Raw genomic sequence first — 19,486 nt, 5'->3', positions numbered from 1 at the left:
CCCACAGCACAATCCTCGCTCATTTGATTTGATACAAACTGATAACATTTCACTGTGTGCTTCAAAGTGCGTGCAACGAATATAGCTCATCTCTAATCTCAAGGGTGTCAAAAGGTACAGTTAATGTCACAGAAATTGAGTATAGGAGTTGGGATGTAATGTTGAAATTGTATAAGGCATTGGTAAGGCCAAATTTGGAGTATTGTGTACAGTTCTGGTCACCGAATTATAGGAAAGGTGTCAATAAAATTGAGAGAGTACAGAGGAGATTTACTAAAATGTTGTCTGGGTTTCATCTCCTAAGTTACAGAGAAAGGTTGAACAAGTTAGGTCTTTATTCTTTGGAGCGTAGAAGATTGAGGGGGGATTTGATAGAGGTATTTAAAATTATGAGGGGGATAGATAGAGTTGACGTGGATAGGCTTTTTCCATTGAGAGTGGGGGAGATTCAAACAAGAGGACGTGAGTTGAGAGTTAAAGGGCAAAAGTTTAGGGGTAACATGAGGGGGAACTTCTTTACTCAGAGAGTGGTAGCTGTGTGGAACGAGCTTCCAGCAGAAGTGGTTGAGGCAGGTTCGATGTTGTCGTTTAAAGTTAAATTGGATAGATATATGGACAGGAAAGGAATGGAGGGTTATGGGCTGAGTGCAGGTCAGTGCGACTAGGAGAGAGTAAGAGTTCAGCATGGACTAGAAAGGTCAAGATGGCCTGTTTCTGTGCTGTAATTGTTATATGGTTATATGTATACAATATACATCCTGAAATGCTTTTGCTTCACGAACATCCACAAAAACAGAGGAGTGCTCCAAAGAATGAACGACAGTTAAATGTCAGAACCCCACAGTACCCCCCCCAGTTCTCCTTCCTCCCACGTGTTAGCGGCAGCAAGCAACAATCCCTCCTCCCCCCACCAGGAAAAAAAGCATTGGCACCCGCCACCGAGCACTCGAGTGTGAGCAAAGCAACAGCAAAGACACAGACTTGCAGTTACCCCAAAGACTGTACTGTTCACCCGGTATTCGATGTACCACAGGGAGAAAGAGATGTCTCTGTTTCACAGCGAGAGGGGAGACATAAAAGAAACAACTCACTGGTTTACGATTTTAAAAGTCTGCCACTTCGCTTTTTCCGAGCTCTGTGCCCAAAGAGCTCGGGTCTCTGGGGCACACAGCCGTAGATATTCCGACTCCCCCGACGGCACACGGGTCTCCTGCCGTGACACCGGCCCTCAATCCGCCCGTCTCCACCACTCGCTATTCAAGTCCTACCCCGGTGTGATTTCTTGAAGATCGAGGATCAGCTTTAGTCACCACACACATTCACGTGTATCATTAGGAATCTGCAGTGTTGGCACAACATACAACAGAGAAAAACACCAATATTCAATCATTTCAAAGAAAAAGTTGCATACAAATAAAGTTTGGGTCACTAAAGTTTGGTTTGGTTTGCAGATGCAGCAGGCTATCAAAAAGACAAATGGGATATCAGCCTTCGTTGCTAGAGGGATTGAATCTAAGAGCAGGGAGGTTATGCTGCAACTGTACAGGGGACTGGTGAGGCTGCACCTGGAGTACTGCGTGCAGTTCTGGTCTCCGTACTTGAGGAAGGATCTACTGGCTTTGGAGACGGTGCAGAGGAGGTTCACCAGAGACGAGGGGGTTAGACTATGAGGAGAGATTGAGTCACCTGGGACTGTACTTGCTGGAATTCAGAAAAATGAGAGGAGAACTTATAAAAACATATAAAATTATGAAAGGGATAGATAAGATAGAGGCAGGAAAGTTGTTTCCACTGGTGGGTGAGACTAGAACTAGGGGACGTAGCCTCAAGGTTCGGGGGAGTAGATGAGGAGGAACTGCTTTACCCAGAGAGTGGTGAATCTGTGGAATTCTCTGCCCAATGAAGCAGTGGAGGCTGCCTCAGTAAATATATTTAAGACAAGGTTGGATAGATTTTTGCATAGTAGGGGAATTAAGGGTTATGGGGAAAAGGCAGGTGGGTGGAGATGAGTCTGTGGTCAGATCAGCCATGATCTTATTGAATGGCGCAGCAGGCTCGACGGGCCAGATGACCGACTCCTGCTCCCGTTTCTTATGTTCTTGTGTAAAGTTTGCGTTTAAAGTACAGATACAGAATAAAATGTATACATTCCAGCAGGTGTTTACAACATAAACAGCATTATACACAGTGGTTTACAGTGCAGACACCGGGGTAATAGATAGAGGGCAGTGGGGGATTAACTGGAATGGTTGATCGAGTTAACCGCTTGGGGCAAGAAATTTATAGGATGCCGTTACGATTTAGTTTTAATAGCTAAACACAATATCTCACAATTGTCTATATGATGCACAAATTATACCAATCTTCAACGGTTCGTTTTATTGTCAAGTTATACAAGTACAATTCAACTCTGATATTTGTCCTCTCCCGATAGCCTCGAACTACAGAAAGACCACCCACCAACTCCCCCGCACGATGAAGTAAAATAAACAAATTTCGCAACACCCCCCCCCAAAAAAACCTATCCTTCCTCCCCACCACCGCAGGAAAAAAAAACAGCGACAATAGCAACGAATCTCCACCCCCTCCTCAGCAGAAAAAAATCAAGGGACAATAACAATCCCGACCCTCTCACTCGCAGAAAAAAAAACAGATCACGTTCCCAGCTCATCAAGACTCCCCTGCAATTTATCATAACCTTTTACACTCTGTACAACTCCATCTAACATCGGTATCAACTATAAACTTACTAACTCTGCCTTGCTCATTCATATTCCAATTGTTTATATATAAATTACAAACCCAGCCTGACCTGCTGTGTATTTCCATCATATTTCCGATTACCTGATTTTTTTTTAAGTTGCATTTAGTGGCGAGTGTTACGACTGATTTCAGAACTGGTGATCACGTCAGGCAAATGGATAGTAACAGCCTCACCTGGACCTAACCTAGCCTGGTCCCGACATATCGATGAAGGCAAGACAGCGGCCATATTTCATGAGGAGCTTGGGGAGATTTGGTTTGTCACCTAAAACACTCAAAAACTTCTACGGATGTTCTGTGGAGAGCATTCTGACTGGCTGCATCACCGTCTGCTATGGGATTGGGGCTACTACATAAGATTGAAGTAAGTTGCAGAAACTTATAAACTTAGCTCTGTCATGGGCACCAGCCTCCGTGGGATCCAGGACATCTTCACGGAGCGGCGTCTCAGAAAGGCGGCGTCCATCATTAAGGACCCCCATCACCCGGGACATGCCTTCTCCTCATTGCTACCAACAGGAAGGAGGTACAGGAGCCCGCAGACCCACACTCAATGATTCAGGAACAGCTTCTTCCCCTCTGCCATCCGATTCCTGAATGGACATTGAACCCACTACTTTTTTATTTCTGATTTTGCACGACTTGATGGAGCTATATATACTGACTGTAATTCAGCTTTTCTTCTCTATATTTATTTATTATGTATTATGCTGCTGCTGTAAAGTTAACAAATTTCATGACATATGCCGGAGATATTAAACTCGATTCTGATCCACTGGTCTGATCACTGCTCGCTGGAGCTCTCTCAAACAAAGCTGGTGAATGGGGTAAAGGCGAGGGGGCAACAATGAGGCAGGAAAACCCCACCCAGAGCTTCTGCAGGGGGACACTAGGAAACGACCCACATCTCCCTCTTTGAAGCCTTAGGAGAGGGGGGTGGTCCCTTTAAATTCCAATGAGGGGCGGGGCCTAAATGGGCGGGTTCTGTTGTCTGGGGGCGGAGCTAGTCGTCAGGGGGCGGGGTCAGTCCCTTGGCGTCACGGCAATGGTGAGTTCGTCTTCGAGCGGTCCCGGCACGGTGCTGACTGAATGGAGGGGGTCTGGGGGTCCCGGGGGTCCCCGTCGTGGCTGAGGCCGCGCCGAGCCACAAGCCGAGCAGGAACTCGCTGAGCGGTCGTCTGCAGCGAGGTTGCTGACCGCGGTTTAGGCCCAAGGCTCGGGGGGAAGGAGGGGGGGCGGAGAACGACCCGTAGCTGGCATTTCATCAGCTGTTTGGTCGCCCGATACGTCAATCACCACACCGGGGGCGGGGTGAAGTCTCTAACCGACGTGTGATTGGAGGCTGGAAGATCCGGTTCTATTTTATGATTGGCTATCTTCTGCTCGTGTAATTGGTTGCTTTCAGTTGAATACCACGTGATTTGTTGCCAATTGCCGCACGCTGTGCCACTTAATGCCCCTGTGATTGGGCGTATATGGTTGTAAGCTATTTTGATTGGCTGTGGATTGAAGCAAGCCCCATGATTGGCTGCATGTCGCTGTCTGGTGTACGATTGGCTGCAAGTTGTACCGGACTTGGAAGACTAGTTGGAGCCTGCATTTGCCCCAGTCTCCCACCTCACTGGGGTTGAGTTGCACCATTGCACTAACTAAATCAGGAGTTGGCTCTGAGACAGCCGTGCTGCTGGAGCTAGAGTCAGGGAAACGTGTTTCCTGATGCTGCAACACGAGCTAAATTCTACAAACTGGCTAGCTTATCTGACCCATGTGACCCAAACTGCTCAGTAAATTAAATAGTTGACTCTTTCAACAATAACTTGAAAAATATATGAAACACGGACAACGCACACGAAATGCTGGTGGAACGCAACAGGCCAGACAGCATCCATACGAAGAAGCACAGTTGACGTTTCGGGCCAAGACCCTTCATCAGGACTAACTGAAAGACAATAGGTGCAGGAGTAGGCCATTCAGCCCTTTGAGCCAGCACCACCATTCACTGTGATCATGGCTGATCATCCACAATCAGTAACCTGTTCCTGCCTTCTCCCCATATCCCTTCACTCCGCTATCTTTAAGAGCTCTATCTAACTCTTTCTTGAAAGAATCCAGAGAATTGGCCTCCACTGCCTTCTGAGGCAGAGCATTCCACAGAACCACAACCCTCTGTGTGAAAAAGTTTTTCCTCAACTCCGTTCTAAATGGTCTACCCCTTATTCTTAAACTGTGGCCTCTGGTTCTGGACTCCCCCAACATCAGGAACATGTTTCCTGCCTCTAGCGTGTCCAATCCCTTAATAATCTTATATGTTTCAATCAGATCCCCTCTCATTCTTCTTAATTCCGGTGTCCCTCCAATCTTTCAACATATGACAGTCCCGCCATCCCGGGAATTAACCTCGTGAACCTACGCTGCACTCCCTCAATAGCAAGAATGTCCTTCCTCAAATTTGGAGACCAAAACTGTGCACAATACTCCAGGTGTGGTCTCACCAGGGCCCTGTACAACTGCAGAAGGACCTCTTTGCTCCTATACTCAACTCTCCTTGTTATGAAGGCCAGCATGCCATTAGCTTTCTTCACTGCCTGCTGTACCTGCATGCTTCCTTTCAGTGACTGATGAACAAGGACACCTAGATCTCGTTGTACTTCCCCTTTTCCTAACTTGACACCATTCAGATAGTAATCTGCCTTTCTGTTCTTGCCACCAAAGTGGATAACCTCACATTTATCCACATTAAACTGCATCTGCCCACTCACCCAACCTGTCCAAGTCACCCTGCATTCTCATAACATCCTCTTCACATTTCACACTGCCACCCAGCTTTGTGTCATCTGAAAATTTGCTAATGTTACTTTTAATCCCTTCATCTAAATCATTAATATGTATTGTAAATAGCTGCAGTCCCAGCACTGAACCCTGCAGTACCCCACTGGTCACCCACCATCTGCCATTCCGAAAGGGACCCGTTAAACGCTACTCTTTGTTTCCTGTCTGCCAACCAATTTTCTATCCATGTCAGTACCCTACACCCAATACCATTTGCTCTAATTTTGCCCACTAATCTCCTATGTGGGACCTTATCAAAGGCTTTCTGAAAGTCCAAGTACACTACATCCACTGGTTTTCCCCTGTCCATTTTCATAGTTAAATTCTCAAAAAATTCCAGAAGATTAGTCAAGCATGATTTCCCCTTCGTAAATCCATGCTGACTCAGACCTATCCCGCCACTGCTATCCAAATATGCCGCTATTTCATCATTTATAATTGATTCCAGCATCTTCCCCACCACTGATGTCAGACTAACTGGTCTATAATTGCCTGTTTTCTCTCTCCCTCCTTTCTTAAAAAGTGGGATAACATTAGCTACCCTCCAATCCGCAGGAACTGATCCTGAATCTATAGAACATTGGAAAATGATTACCAATGTGTCCACGATTTCTAGAGCCACATCCTTAAGTACCCTGGGATGCAGACCATCAGGCCCTGGGGATTTATCAGCCTTCAGTCCCATCAGTTTACCCAACACCATTTTGTGCTTGATGTGAATTTCCTTCAGTTCCTCTGTTACCCTAGGTCCTCCGGCCACTATTACATCTGGGAGATTGTTTGTGTCTTCCCTAGTGAAGACAGAGCCAAAATACCTGTTCAGCTCGTCTGCCATTTCCTTGTTTCCCATAATAAATTCACCCATTTCTGTCTTCAAGGGCCCAACTTTGGTCTTAACTAATTTTTTCCTCTTCACATACCTAAAGAAGCTTTTACTATCCTCCTTTATATTCCTGACTAGCTTACCTTTGTACCTCATCTTCCCCCCCCCCCACCATTGCCTTTTTAGTTATCTTTTGTTGCTCCTTAAAAGTCTCCCAATCCTCTGGCTTCCCGCTCATCCTTGCTATGTTATACTTCCTCTCTTTTATTTTTATACTGTCCTTGACTTCCCTTGTCATACACGGTTGCCCCTTACTCCCCTTAGAACCTTTCTTCCTCTTTGGAATGAACTGATCCTGCACCCTCTGTATTATTCCCAGAAACACTTGCCATTGTTGTTCCACTGTCATCCCTGCTAGGTTATCTTTCCAGTCAACTCCTCCCTCATGGGTCCATAGTCCCCTTTGTTCAACTGTAATACTGACACTTCCGATCTTCCCTTCTCCCTCTCAAATTGTAGATTAAAACATCATATTATGGTCACTACCTCCTAATGGCTCCTTTACCTCGAGTTCCCTTATCAAATCTGGCTCATTACACAACACTAAATCTAGAATTGCGTTCTCTCTGATAGGCTCCACTACAAGCTGCTCTAAGAATCCATCTCGGAGGGACTCCACAAACTCCCTTTCTTGGGGTCCAGCACCAACCTGATTCCTCCAGTCTACCTGCATGTTGAAATCCCCATAACAACCGTAGAATTACCTTTGTGACATGCCAATTTTAACTCTTGATTCAACTTGCACCCTATATCCAGACTACTGTTTGGGGGTCTGTAGATAACTCCCATTAGGGTCTTTCTACCCTTAGAATTTCTCAGTTCGATCCATGCTGACTCCACGTCTCCTGATTCTATGTCCCCCCTCACAAGTGACTGAATTTCATTCCTCACCAACAGAGCCACCCCAACCCCCTCTGCCAACCTGTCTGTCCTTTCGATAGACATCAAAGTTGCTGGTGAACGCAGCAGGCCAGACAGCATCTCTAGGAAGAGGTACAGTCGACGTTTCAGGCCGAGACCCTTCGTCAGGACTAACTGAAGGAAAAGTGAGTAAGAGATTTGAAAGTTGGAGGGGGAGGGGGAGATCCAAAATGATAGGAGAAGACAGGAGGGGGAGGGATGGAGCCAAGAGCTGGACAGGTGATTGGCAAAGGGGATACAAGAGGATCATGCGACAGGAGGTCCGGGGAGAAAGACAAGGAGGGCGGGGGGAAACCCAGAGGATGGGCAAGGGGTATATTCAGAGGGACAGAGGGAGAAAAAGGAGAGTGAGAGAAAGAATGTGTGTATAAAAATAAGTAACAGATGGGGTACGAGGGGGAGGTGGGGCATTAGCGGAAGTTAGAGAAGTCGATGTTCATGCCATCAGGTTGGAGGCTACCCAGACGGAATATAAGGTGTTGTTCCTCCAACCTGAGTGTGGCTTCATCTTTACAGTAGAGGAGGCCGTGGATAGACATGTCAGAATGGGAATGGGATGTGGAATTAAAATGTGTGGCCACCGGGAAATCCTGCTTTCTCTGGCAGACAGAGCGTAGGTGTTCAGCAAAGCGGTCTCCCAGTCTGCGTTGGGTCTCGCCAATATATATAGAAGGCCACATCGGGAGCACGGGATGCAGTATATCACCCCAGCCGACTCACAGGTGAAGTGTCGCCTCACCTGGAAGGACTGTCTGGGGCCCCGAATGGTGGTGAGGGAGGAAGTGTAAGGGCATGTGTAGCACTTGTTCCGCTTACACGGATAAGTGCCAGGAGGGAGATCAGTGGGGAGGGATGGGGGGGGAACAACATATTATTCTCCGTATACCACCCCACCAGCCTCCGGGTCCAACATATTATTCTCCGTAACTTCCGCCACCTCCAACGGGATCCCACCACTAAGCACATCTTTTCCTCCCCCCCCCCGCTTTCCGCAGGGATTGCTCCCTACGCGACTCCCTTGTCCATTCGTCCCCCCCATCCCTCCCCACTGATCTCCCTCCTGGCACTTATCCGTGTAAGTGGAACAAGTGCTACACATGCCCTTACACTTCCTCCCTTACCACCATTCAGGGCCCCAAACAGTGCTTCCAGGTGAGGCGACACTTCACCTGTGAGTCGGCTGGGGTGACATACTGCGTCCGGTGCTCCCGATGTGGCCCTTTATATATTGGCGAGACCCGACGCAGACTGGGAGACCGCTTTGCTGAACACCTACGCTCTGTCTGCCAGAGAAAGCAGGATCTCTCAGTGGCCACACATTTTAATTCCACATCCCATTACCATTCTGACATGTCTATCCACGGCCTCCTCTACTGTAAAGATGAAGCCACACTCAGGTTGGAGGAACAACACCTTATATTCCGTCTGGGTAGCCTCCAACCTGATGGCATAAACATCGACTTCTCTAACTTCCGCTAATGCCCCACCTCCCCCTCGTACCCCATCTGTTACTTATTTTTATACACACATTTTTTCTCTCACTCTCCTTTTTCTCCCTCTGCCCCTCTGAATATACCCCTTGCCCATCCTCTGGGTCCCCCCCCCTTGTCTTTCTTCCCAGACCTCCTGTCCCATGATCCTCTCGTATCCCTTTTGCCTATCACCTGTCCAGCTCTTGGCTCCATCCCTCCCCCTCCTGTCTTCTCCTATCATTTTGGATCTCCCCCTCCCAACCCCACTTTCAAATCCCTTACTAACTCTTCCTTCAGTTAGTGCTGACGAAGGGTTTCGGCCTGAAACGTCGACTGTACCTCTTCCTAGAGATGCTGCCTGGCCTGCTGCGTTCACCAGCAACTTTGATGTGTGTTGCTTGAATTTCCAGCATCTGCAGAATTCCAGTTGTTTGTCCTTTCGATAGGATGTATATCCCTGAATATTCATTTCCCAGCCCCGGTCCTGTTGCAGCCATGTCTCTGTTATTCCCACAACATCATACTTGCCAATTTCCAACTGAGCCTCAAGCTCATCCACTTTATTTCTTATACTCCATGCATTAATTCTTTAAATCCAGTTAAAGTAATACTTTTACTCCCCTCACCTTTCATATCGATTCCTATTGCACTTGGCCGTACTCTCCGATCCCTTCCTGAGCTTTCTGCCCCTTTAACTCTGTTGTCTTTCTTAACTTCTCTTATTCTCGCTTTCCCTTTAACTCCATTCTTATATTTCCAGTTCGTCCCCTACCTCCCCACTCCCGCACCAGCTCCTCAGCCACACATTCAGATCCCCTATTTCCCTGAAATATGAAAGAAGAGCTAGTAAGAGATTTGAAAGTGGGAGAGGGAGGGGGAGATCCGAAATGATCGGAGAAGACAGGAGGGGGAGGGATGGAGCCAAGAGCTGGACAGGTGATAGGCAAAAGGGATATGAGAGGATCATGGGACAGGAGGCCCAGGGAGAAAGAAAGGGGGAGGGCAGCACCAGAGGAAGATGGAGAGCAGGCAAGGAGTTACTGTGAGAGGGACAGAGGGAGAAAAAGAAGAAAAAATCTTGCTCTGGTACTCCCCTCCCCCTTTCTTTCTCCCTAGGCCTCCCGTCTCATGATCTCTCCCTTCTCCAGCCTCATATCCCTTTTGCCAATCAACTGTCCAGCTCTTGGCTCCATCCCTCCCCCTCCTGTCTTCTCCTATCATTTCCGATCCCCCCTCCCCACCCCACTTTCAAATCTCTTACCATCTCTTCTTTCAGTTAGTCCTGACAAAGGGTCTCGGCCCGAAACGTCGACTGTACCTCTTCCTAGAGATGCTGTCTGGCCTGCTGCGTCCACCAGCGTTTTGTGTGTGTTGCTTGAATTTCCAGCACCTGCAGATTTCCCCATGTTTGCGTTTTTATTAAACACAGACGTGTTTAAATCATTCTGTCCACAAAATCAAGAGATCATGCATAATAGCTGAGTGACATGGACGAAAACAGATCTAGAAGGCCACCATAATATTTTCAAGGAAATTCTCTAGCCCCCTTTAACGCTGCTGTGCTCTCTGCAGGAAGCGACAGTTCTTCCCAGATTATGCAGAGAATGGTGACAACCATAAACAGACTGCTGAACGCTGAACCCAACCTATAATGTCCTCAGTCAGGCGTCTGCCACAAAATGTGAGGAGTTTAGTCACAGAAACAGGCCCTTCAGCCCATCTAGTCCATGCCAAATCCATTTAAACCACCTACTTCCATTGACCTGCTCTGGGACCATATCCCTCCATACCCCTACCATCCATGTACCCGTCCAAACTTTTCTTAAACGTTCAAATCGATCTCACATGCACCACTTGTGCTGGCAGCTTATGCCACACTCTCATGACCTCTGAGTGAAGAATTTTCCCCTCAGGTTCCCCTTAAACATCTCACATTTCAGCCTTTAACCCATGACCTCTGGTGGTCATCCCACCCAACCTCAGTGGAAAACGCCTGTTTGCATTTACCCTCTCTATACCCCTCTATCAAATCTCCCCTCATTCTTCTACAAGGAATAAAGTCCCAACCTATTCAATCTTTCCTTATAACTCAGGTCCTCCAGACCTGGCAACATCCTTGTAAATTTTCTCTGTACTCTTTCAACCTTGTTTACATCTTTCCTGTAGGTAGGTGACCAAAACTGCACACAATACTCCCAACATCTTAAACAACTTCAACATAACATCCCACCTCCTATACTCAATACCTTGATTTATGAAGGCCAATGTGCCAAAAACTTTCTTCCTGTCGACCTGTGATGGCACTTTCAATGAATTATTAACCTGAATTCCCAGATCCCTTTGTTCTACCACACTCCTCAGTGCCTGACCATTCACGGTGTTTGACCTACCCTGGCTGGTCCTACCAATGTGCAATATCTCACGTTTGCCTATATTAAATTCCATCTGCCATTTTTCAGCCCATTTTACCCGCTGGTCCAGATCCCTCTGCAAACCATGATAATCTTCCTCGCTGTCCACTGCACCCCAGTCTTGGTGACATCTGGAAATTTGCCCATCCAGTTCACCACGTTATCATCCAGAACATTGATACAGATGACAAACAACAACAGACCCAGTACCAATCCCTGAGGCACTCCACCAGTCACAGGCCTCCAGTCAGAGAGGCAATTATCTCCTACCACTCCCTGGCTTCTCCCACAAAGCCAATGTCTAATCCAAGTTACTCCCTCATCTTGAACGCTGAGCGACTGAACCTTCTTGACCAGCCTCTCATGTGGGACCTTGTCAAATGCCTTGCTAAAGTCCATGTAGACAGCATCCACTTTCCTCAAAATACTCTATAAGTTTGGTTGGACCTACCACGCACAAAGCCATGCTGACTTTATACTCTTTATGGACTTAATCAGTCCCTGTCAATCCAAATACTCATATATCCAGTCCCTCAGAATACCTTCCAACAACTTTCCCACTACTGATGTCGGACTCACTTGCCTATAATTTCCTGGTTTATGCTTCCAGCCTTTTTTAAACAGCGGCACCACATTGGCTGTCGTCCAATCCTCCGGTACCTCGCCGGTCGCTGAGGATTATTTAAGTATCTGTACTCGGGCCCCGGCAATGTCTGCACTTCCCTCCCGCGGGGCGCGAGGGAGTACGTTGTCAAGCCCCGACCTCCCCCCGCCCCCCCCCCCGATTTAGCCTAATCCCGGGCTAAATGACCAATTATCCTACCAGACAGAGAAACCCATGCGGTCACGGGGGGAGAGCGAACAAGCTCCCTGCAGGCAGTGACAGGGATTGAACCCCGGGTCGCCGGTACTGTAACGCGTCGTGCTGACCGCTACGCTGCTTATTCTCCCAGCCTACCTCGCCGTGACCTTTGCACTTCCCCCGTGCCCGTGACCTCCCGGTTTCCTCTTCTTTTTTCCCCTCTACTATCTCGATGCACACGGCGGCAAGAAAAAAGCCTGCGGGCCCTTTGCCATGAGCCGGTTTTTCTGCGTTCGTGACGCGAAAAATGTGGCCTGATCTTCAGCTAAGTGGCAGGAGTAGAGAAGCACTCTCGTAAACTGATAACAAACCTATATTCAGTATCGTGTTGGGGAGGGGGGAGTAGAAACGGGAAGCAGAGGGGCTGAATGGCCTGTGACAGAGGAGGTAAGCTGGGAGCCTGCGGGGAAGGGGGGTGAGTGTGGGAGCGTCACGGGGGGCGCAGGGAGAGAGCTCCTGGCCACCCAATCTCGTGCGGTCGCGCTCAGCTTCTGTCTCACACGTCCCGTTGCAGGCTGAGCCGGTGAAGGTGTCGGTGACGGGAGCCGCCGGGCGGGTCGCCTACTCCCTGCTGTACAGCATTGCCAACGGAGAGGTGTACGGGAGAGAGCAGGCAAGTACAGCAGAGCCAGTCTGTCACCGCTGCCTCCGTCCGTCCTTCCCTCCCTCCCTCTGTTCTCTCACTCTGCAGGGAGAGGTGGATACAGTACAGCCCAGTCCATCACAGGCAAAGTCCGCCCCACCACTGAGCACGTTTAGGCAAGTTTATCGTATACCTTTACTTCAGGCATGCTAGGAGCCACACTCACGTCCCCATCTACATCAACGGAGCTGTAGTAGAGCATCAAATTCCTTGTCCACATTTCCGAGGCTCTCACCTGATCCCTCAACTCCACCATCCTGACCAAAAAGGCACAACAGTGCCTTTATTTCCTGCGGAGCATCAAGAAAGCTCACCTCTGTCCCAGGATACTGACGGACTTTTACCCCTGTACCATTGAGAGCGTACTCACCCACTGCCTCTCAGTGTGGTATGGCAATTGTCCCGTATCGGACCGCAAAACACCCCAGCGTGTGGTGAAAACTGCCCAGTGGATTATCAGCACCCATTTGCCCACCACTGAGAACATCTACCATAAACACTGCCTGGGCAGGGCGAAAAGCATTATCAGGGATGCATCTCACCCTAACCATGGACTTTTAGCTCTCCTGCCATCCGGTAGGCGCTACAGGAGCCTCCGCTCCCGCACCAGCAGGCACAGGAAGAGCTTCTTTCCTGAGGCTGTGACCCTGCTGAACCTCACATCACAGCGCTAAGCAGTATCGCACCCGTATTGTACTGTCTCAGTACTTTTATATTTGTGTGCTGTAGCACTTTTTATTCACAGTTATTTTGTAAATAACACTATTCTTTGCATTTCTGGTCAGATGCTAACTGCATTTCATGGGCTTTGTATCTGTGCTCGGCACTATGGCAATAAAGTTGAATCTAATCTAATCTAATCATATCCACGTGTTGGTTGTCCATCGTTTCCGACAATAACACTTGTCTGTGCGGCTCATCTGGGCAGAAAACCTGTGCGGGAGGAGTTTTACAGCGAGGGAGCTGACGCACCAGGGGCAGTTCCACTCCCTCGGCCTCGAAGGTCTCGGCGCAGTGGCACGGAGAATTGTCACGGCCGGAGGCTTCCTCGGCTGCAGGGGATGGCCGCGACGCCCTCTGCGCCTTGCCCTGCCCTGCCCTTCGCTCCCCACGAAGAACAAAAGCACAGTTGGCATTTCGGGCCAAAACCCTTCCAAAGGGTCTCGGCCCGAAACATTGACTGTACTTCTTTCCACAGATGCTGCCTGGCCTGCTCAGTTCCTCCAGCGTTTTGTGTGTGTGTGTTACTTGGATTTCCAGCCTCTGCGGACGCTCTCTTGCTTGTGACACGATAACTTGCGAAGGTGGGGATGAAATCGGCGGATGAAGCACTCATAAATAACAAACGAAAGGGCATTAAATTAAATATTGCCAGGTACAGGGCAGATTAACCAGCGACACTCCGCAGGGAGCTCTGGTCATCATTGCTGACGAGGCGGGCCGCTGTTCTGCCGTCCGCCATCTTGGCACGGTTGGAACTGAACGCCGTCACACAGTCAGGGGTCAGCAGTGTGTGAACAGCGGCGGTCTGAGCACACAGCCTTGCGGAGCCCCTGTGCTGGGATGGGGGAGGTCTAGAAGGAGAGCTGCCGCAAGAAAGCAGAATCCATCATCGAGGACCCCCACCCCACCATCCTCTCCTCTCACTACTGCAAGTGCACACCACCAAGTTCAGGAACAATTAATACCCTCCAGCCGTCAGGCTCCTGAACCCACGTGGATCACTTCACTCACCACAGTTCCGAACTGTTTCTATGATCTGCGGCTCATTTTTAAGAACTCTTTACGATTCTCAAACTCAGTTTCTCATTGTCAGATTGGCACCTGTCAATCTTTGTACATGTATAGTTTCTGATAAAATTCTATTATATTATAAAAGCAAAGACTTTATAAAGCACTGATGAGGCCTCACTTGGACTATTGTGAGCAGCTTTGAAAGGATTGCAGAGGATTCAAAGTACAATTTATTATCAGAGTACATACATGTCACCATATACAACCCTGAGATTCTTTTTCCTGCGGCCATACTTGGCAAATCTATAGAATAGTAACTGTAAACAGGATCTGTGAACTGTAAACATCAGGAACCGTAAACAAACTGCAAATGAATAGCAATAAATAACAAGCATGAAATAACAAGATAAACGGGTCCTTAAATGAGTGTAGCTATCCCCTTTTGTTCGAGAGCCTGGTGGTTGAGGGGTAGTATCTGTTCCTGAACCTGGTGGTGCGAGTCCTGAGGCTCTGTACCTTCTACCTGATGGCAGCAGCGAGAAGAGAGCACGGCCTGGGTGGTGGGGATCTCTGATGACGGATGCTGCTTTTCTACGGCAACGTTTCATGTCGATGTGCTCAATGGTTAGGATGGTTTTACCTGTGACATACCAGGCCAAATCCGCTACCTTTTGTAGGATTTTCTGCTCAAAGTCATTGGCGTTCCCACACCAGGCTGTAATGCAGCCAATCGGCACACTTTCCAACCACACATCTATAGAAGTTTGCCAAGGTTTTTGACAGCATGCAGATTCTCCGCAGACTCCTGAGGAAGTAGAGGCACTGTTGTTCTTTCCTCGCAATTATGTTTATACAATGGGTCCAGGACAGGTCCTTTGAGATAGTGACACCCAGGAATGTAAAGTTACTGACCCTCTCCATCTCTGATCCTCCCATGAGCACCGGCTCATGGCCCTCTGGTTTCCCTCTCCTGAAGTCGACTATCAGTTCCATGGTCTTACTGACAATAAGGGAGAGATTGTTGTGTCACCACTCAGCCAAGTGTTTCAATCTCCCTCCTGTGTGCTGATAGTCATAGTCATACTTTATTGATCCCGGGGGAAATTGGTTTTCCTTACAGTTGCACCATAAATAATAAATAGTAATAAAACCATAAATAGTTAAATAGTAACATGTAAATTATGCCGGGAAATAAGTCCAGGACCAGCCTATTGGCTCAGGGTGTCTGACCCTCCAAGGGACGAGTTGTAAAGTTTGATGGCCACAGGCAGGAATGACTTCCTATGACGCTCTGTGCTGCATCTCGGTGGAATGAGTCTCCGGCTGAATGTACTCCTGTGCCCAACCAGTACATTATGTAGTGGATGGGAGGCATTGTCCAAGATGGCATGCAACTTTGACAGCATCCTCTTTTCAGACACCACCGTCAGAGAGTCCAGTTGCATCCCCACAACATCACTGGCCTTACGGATGAGTTTGTTGATTCTGTTGGTGTCTGCTACCCTCAGCCTGCTGCCCCAGCACACAACAGCAAACATGATCGCACTGGCCACCACAGACTCGTAGAACATCCTCAGCATCGTCCGGCAGATGTTAAAGGACCTCAGTCTCCTCAGGAAATAGAGACGGCTCTGACCCTTCTTGTAGACAGCCTCAGTGTTCTTTGACCAGTCTAGTTTATTGTCAATTCGTATCCCCAGGTATTTGTAATCCTCCACCATGTCCACACTGACCCCCTGGATGGAAACAGGGGTCACCATCATCATCATCATCGATACAGCCCACAGCAGTGGCGTCATCAGCAAACTTGTATACGGTGTTGGAGCTGTACTTGGCCACTCAGCCGTAGATGTAAAGCGAGTAGAGGCAGGGGACTCAGTACACGTCCCTGCGGTGCTCCTGTGCTGATGGAAATTGGGGAAGAGATGTTTTTGCCAATTCAGACTGACTGGGGTCTACAAGTGAGGAAATCCAGGATCCAATTGGACAAGGGGGTATTGAGGCCCGGGTCTTGGAGCTTATGAAAGTGATTCCAGGATTAAACGGCATCTCACACGAGGAGCGTTTGAAGGCTCTGGGCGTGCATGCACAAGAATTCAGAAGGATGAGGGGTGACCTCACTGAGACCTATCGAATGGTGAAAGGTCGTGATAGAGTGGATGTGGAGAGGATGTTTCCTGTGGCGGGAGAGTCTAGGACCAGAGGGACGCAGCCTCAGAATAGAGGGGCGTCCTTTTAGACCGGAGATGAGGAGGGATCTCTTTCGCCGGAGAGTGGCGAATCTGTGGAATTCGTTGCCACAGGCGGCTGTGGAGGCCAAGCAATTGGGTATAGTTAAGGTAGAGGTTTATAGGTTCTTGATTAGTCAGGGCGTGAAGGGATACGGGGGGGAGAAGGCAGGAGTTTGGGGCTGAGAGGGAAAATGGATCAGCCATGATGAAATCACAGCAGGCTCGATGGGCCGAATGGCCTAATTCTGCTCCTATACATTGTGGTCTCTATTTCCCCATTCCATCCAAGTCTCTTTTGAAGTTCTTTGTGGACCCTGCTTCCCAGAGCACAGCGACTCCCTGCAGTCGAACATGAGACTCGCCTCTCTCTTTCCATTCTTCTGCCTCTCCCCTTCGGTGGACTGCAGGGCTTAGCTCATGAGGAGACATTGGACGGGCTGGGACTTCTCTCTGGACTGTACGGGGACCTTATAGGGGTTCATAAAATCATGAGGGATATGGATAGGTGAATGTTCACGGTTCTTTTCCCCAGGGTAGGGGGGTGTAAAACTCAAAAGGCAAAAACTGAAGGTGCGAGTGGAAGTTTTAAAGGGGGTTTGAGGGGCGCGGTTTACAGCGATCACTGACTGGGCTTCAATTCCCATCACGGTGTGTAAGAGGGGCTCAATGGTTCATTTTATTTGAAACTATCGACTTGTGCATTAATATATACCCACGGACTTGGCCTCCACCACAGTCTGTGGCAGAGCATTCCATACGCTCTGGCTAAACAAAAATCCCTCCTTACCTCAGTTCTAAAAGGTCACCCCTCAATTTTGAGGCTGTGCCCTGCGGTTCTGGATACCCCCAGCCATAGGAAACATCCTCTCCACATCCACTCTATCTAGTCCTTTCAACATTCGGCAGGTTTCAATGAGATCCTCCCCCCCGCCCCCACCCCAATATTCTTCTTTGGGCCAGTGAGGACAGGCCCAAAGCAGTCAAATGCTCCTGATATGTTAACCCTTTCAGTTCTGGGTTGACCTTCCTCTGGACTCCAATGATGTTTTGTCTCCAATGACAACACATCCTTTCTGAGATATGGGGCCCAAAACTGTTGACAATACTCCAAGTGTGGCCTGACTAGTGTCTTATAAAGCCTCAGCATTATCTCCTTGCTTTTATATTCTACTCCCCTTGAAATAAATGCCAACATTGCATTTGTCTTTTTTTTAACCACAGACTCAACTTGTAAATTAACCTTCTAGGAGTCTTGCACAAGGACACCTTGTGAACTTACCAGAACTTTACTGGAACTATGGGACGTAGCCTCAAGATTCAGGGGAGAAGATTTAGGACGGAGATGAGGAGAAACTGTTTTTCCCAAAGAGTGGTGAATCTGTGGAATTCTCTGCCCAGGGAAGCAGTTGAGGCTTCTTCACTAAATACATTTAAGAAACAGACAAGTTTTTACATAATGAGGGAATTATGGGGAAAAGGCAGGTCGATGGAGTTGAGTTTACGGACAGATCAGCCGTGATCTTATTGAATGGCGGGGCAGGCTCGACGGGCCGGATGGCCTACTCCTGTTCCTATTTCTTGTGTTCTTATGTCCACCCAAGTGTCTTTGCATCTCTGATGTTTGAACCTTCTCTCCATTTAGATAATAGTCTGCACTCTTGTTCCTTTTACTGAAATGCATTATCATACATTTCTCAACTCTGTATTCCATCTGCCACTTTTTTGCCCATTCTTCCAATGTGTCTTAAGTCCAGCTGCAACCACATTGCTTCCTCAACGCTACCTACCCCTCCACCTACCTTCATATCATCCGCAAACTTTGCCACAAAGCCTATCACCTGTCCAGCTCTTGGCTCCATCCCTCCCCCTCCTGTCTTCTATCATTTTGGATCTCCCCCTCCCCCTCCCACTTTCAAATCTCTTACTAGCTCTTCCTTCAGTTAGTCCTGATGAAGGGTCTCGGCCTGAAACGTCGACTGTACCTCTCCTAGAGACGCTGCCTGGCCTGCTGCGTTCACCAGCAACTTTGATGTGTGTTGCTTGAATTTCCAGCATCTGCAGAATTCCTCTTGCTTGCGTTTTTAAATTCACTACTGCAAAGCCTCTTCCGGTGATGCCTAGACTGAAGAAGTTTAGATCCTCTCTTCGACGGGAGTTCAGTGAAACCATCTCTCACTGCTCCCCATCTGTAATTTCTACGGCTGTTCAACTTTTCGACCACATTTTGACTCAGACTCGCCTCTCACGTCCCCTTTGCCAATCACCTGTCCAGCTCTTGGCTCCATCCCTCCCCCTCCTGTCTTCTCCTATCATTTTGGATCTCCCCCTCTCCTTTTCAAATCTCTTACTCACTCTTCCTTCAGTTCGTCCTGACGAAGGGTCTCGGCCTGAAACGTCGACTGTACTTCTTCCTAGAGATGCTGCCTGGCCTGCTGCGTTCACCAGCAACTTTGATGTGTGTTGCTTGAATTTCCAGCATCTGCAGAATCCCTCTTGATTCCATTTTCTAAATCAGTGACAAACAATCTGAAAAGTAGTGGTCCCAATACTGACGCCTGAGGAACACCACTAGTCACTGGCAGCCAACCAGAAAAGGCCCCTTTTATTCCGTCTCACTGCCCCCTGCCTGTCAGCTGTTTCTGTATCCGTGCCAGTCTCGGTGTGTTGCTGGGCACTGCGGCTCAGAAGGCTGGAAAGGTCTGGATCTCCAAATTAACTAAAAATAAATTAAATCTTG

At 48.4% G+C, this 19,486-nt stretch overlaps 1 protein-coding gene across 1 annotated transcript in view; it reads left to right on the top strand.

Moving 5' to 3' along the window:
• Nucleotides 1-3,805: 3,805 nt before the first annotated feature.
• The window catches only part of LOC134339603 (malate dehydrogenase, cytoplasmic-like), a 40,878-nt gene continuing 25,197 nt past the window's right edge, over nt 3,806-19,486 (top strand). Inside the window, exons 1-2 of the mRNA XM_063036259.1 lie at nt 3,806-3,811; nt 12,656-12,754. Coding sequence (XP_062892329.1) covers nt 3,809-3,811; nt 12,656-12,754 — 102 coding nt within the window. The 5' untranslated portion in view covers nt 3,806-3,808. The remainder of the gene's footprint in view (nt 3,812-12,655; nt 12,755-19,486) is intronic.

Source organism: Mobula hypostoma, chromosome 30 (genome assembly GCF_963921235.1).
Source record: "Mobula hypostoma chromosome 30, sMobHyp1.1, whole genome shotgun sequence".
Classification (NCBI taxonomy): Eukaryota; Metazoa; Chordata; class Chondrichthyes; order Myliobatiformes; family Myliobatidae; genus Mobula; species Mobula hypostoma.
Note: the sequence above shows the minus strand (reverse complement) of the source record. Positions and strands in the feature narration are given on the sequence as shown.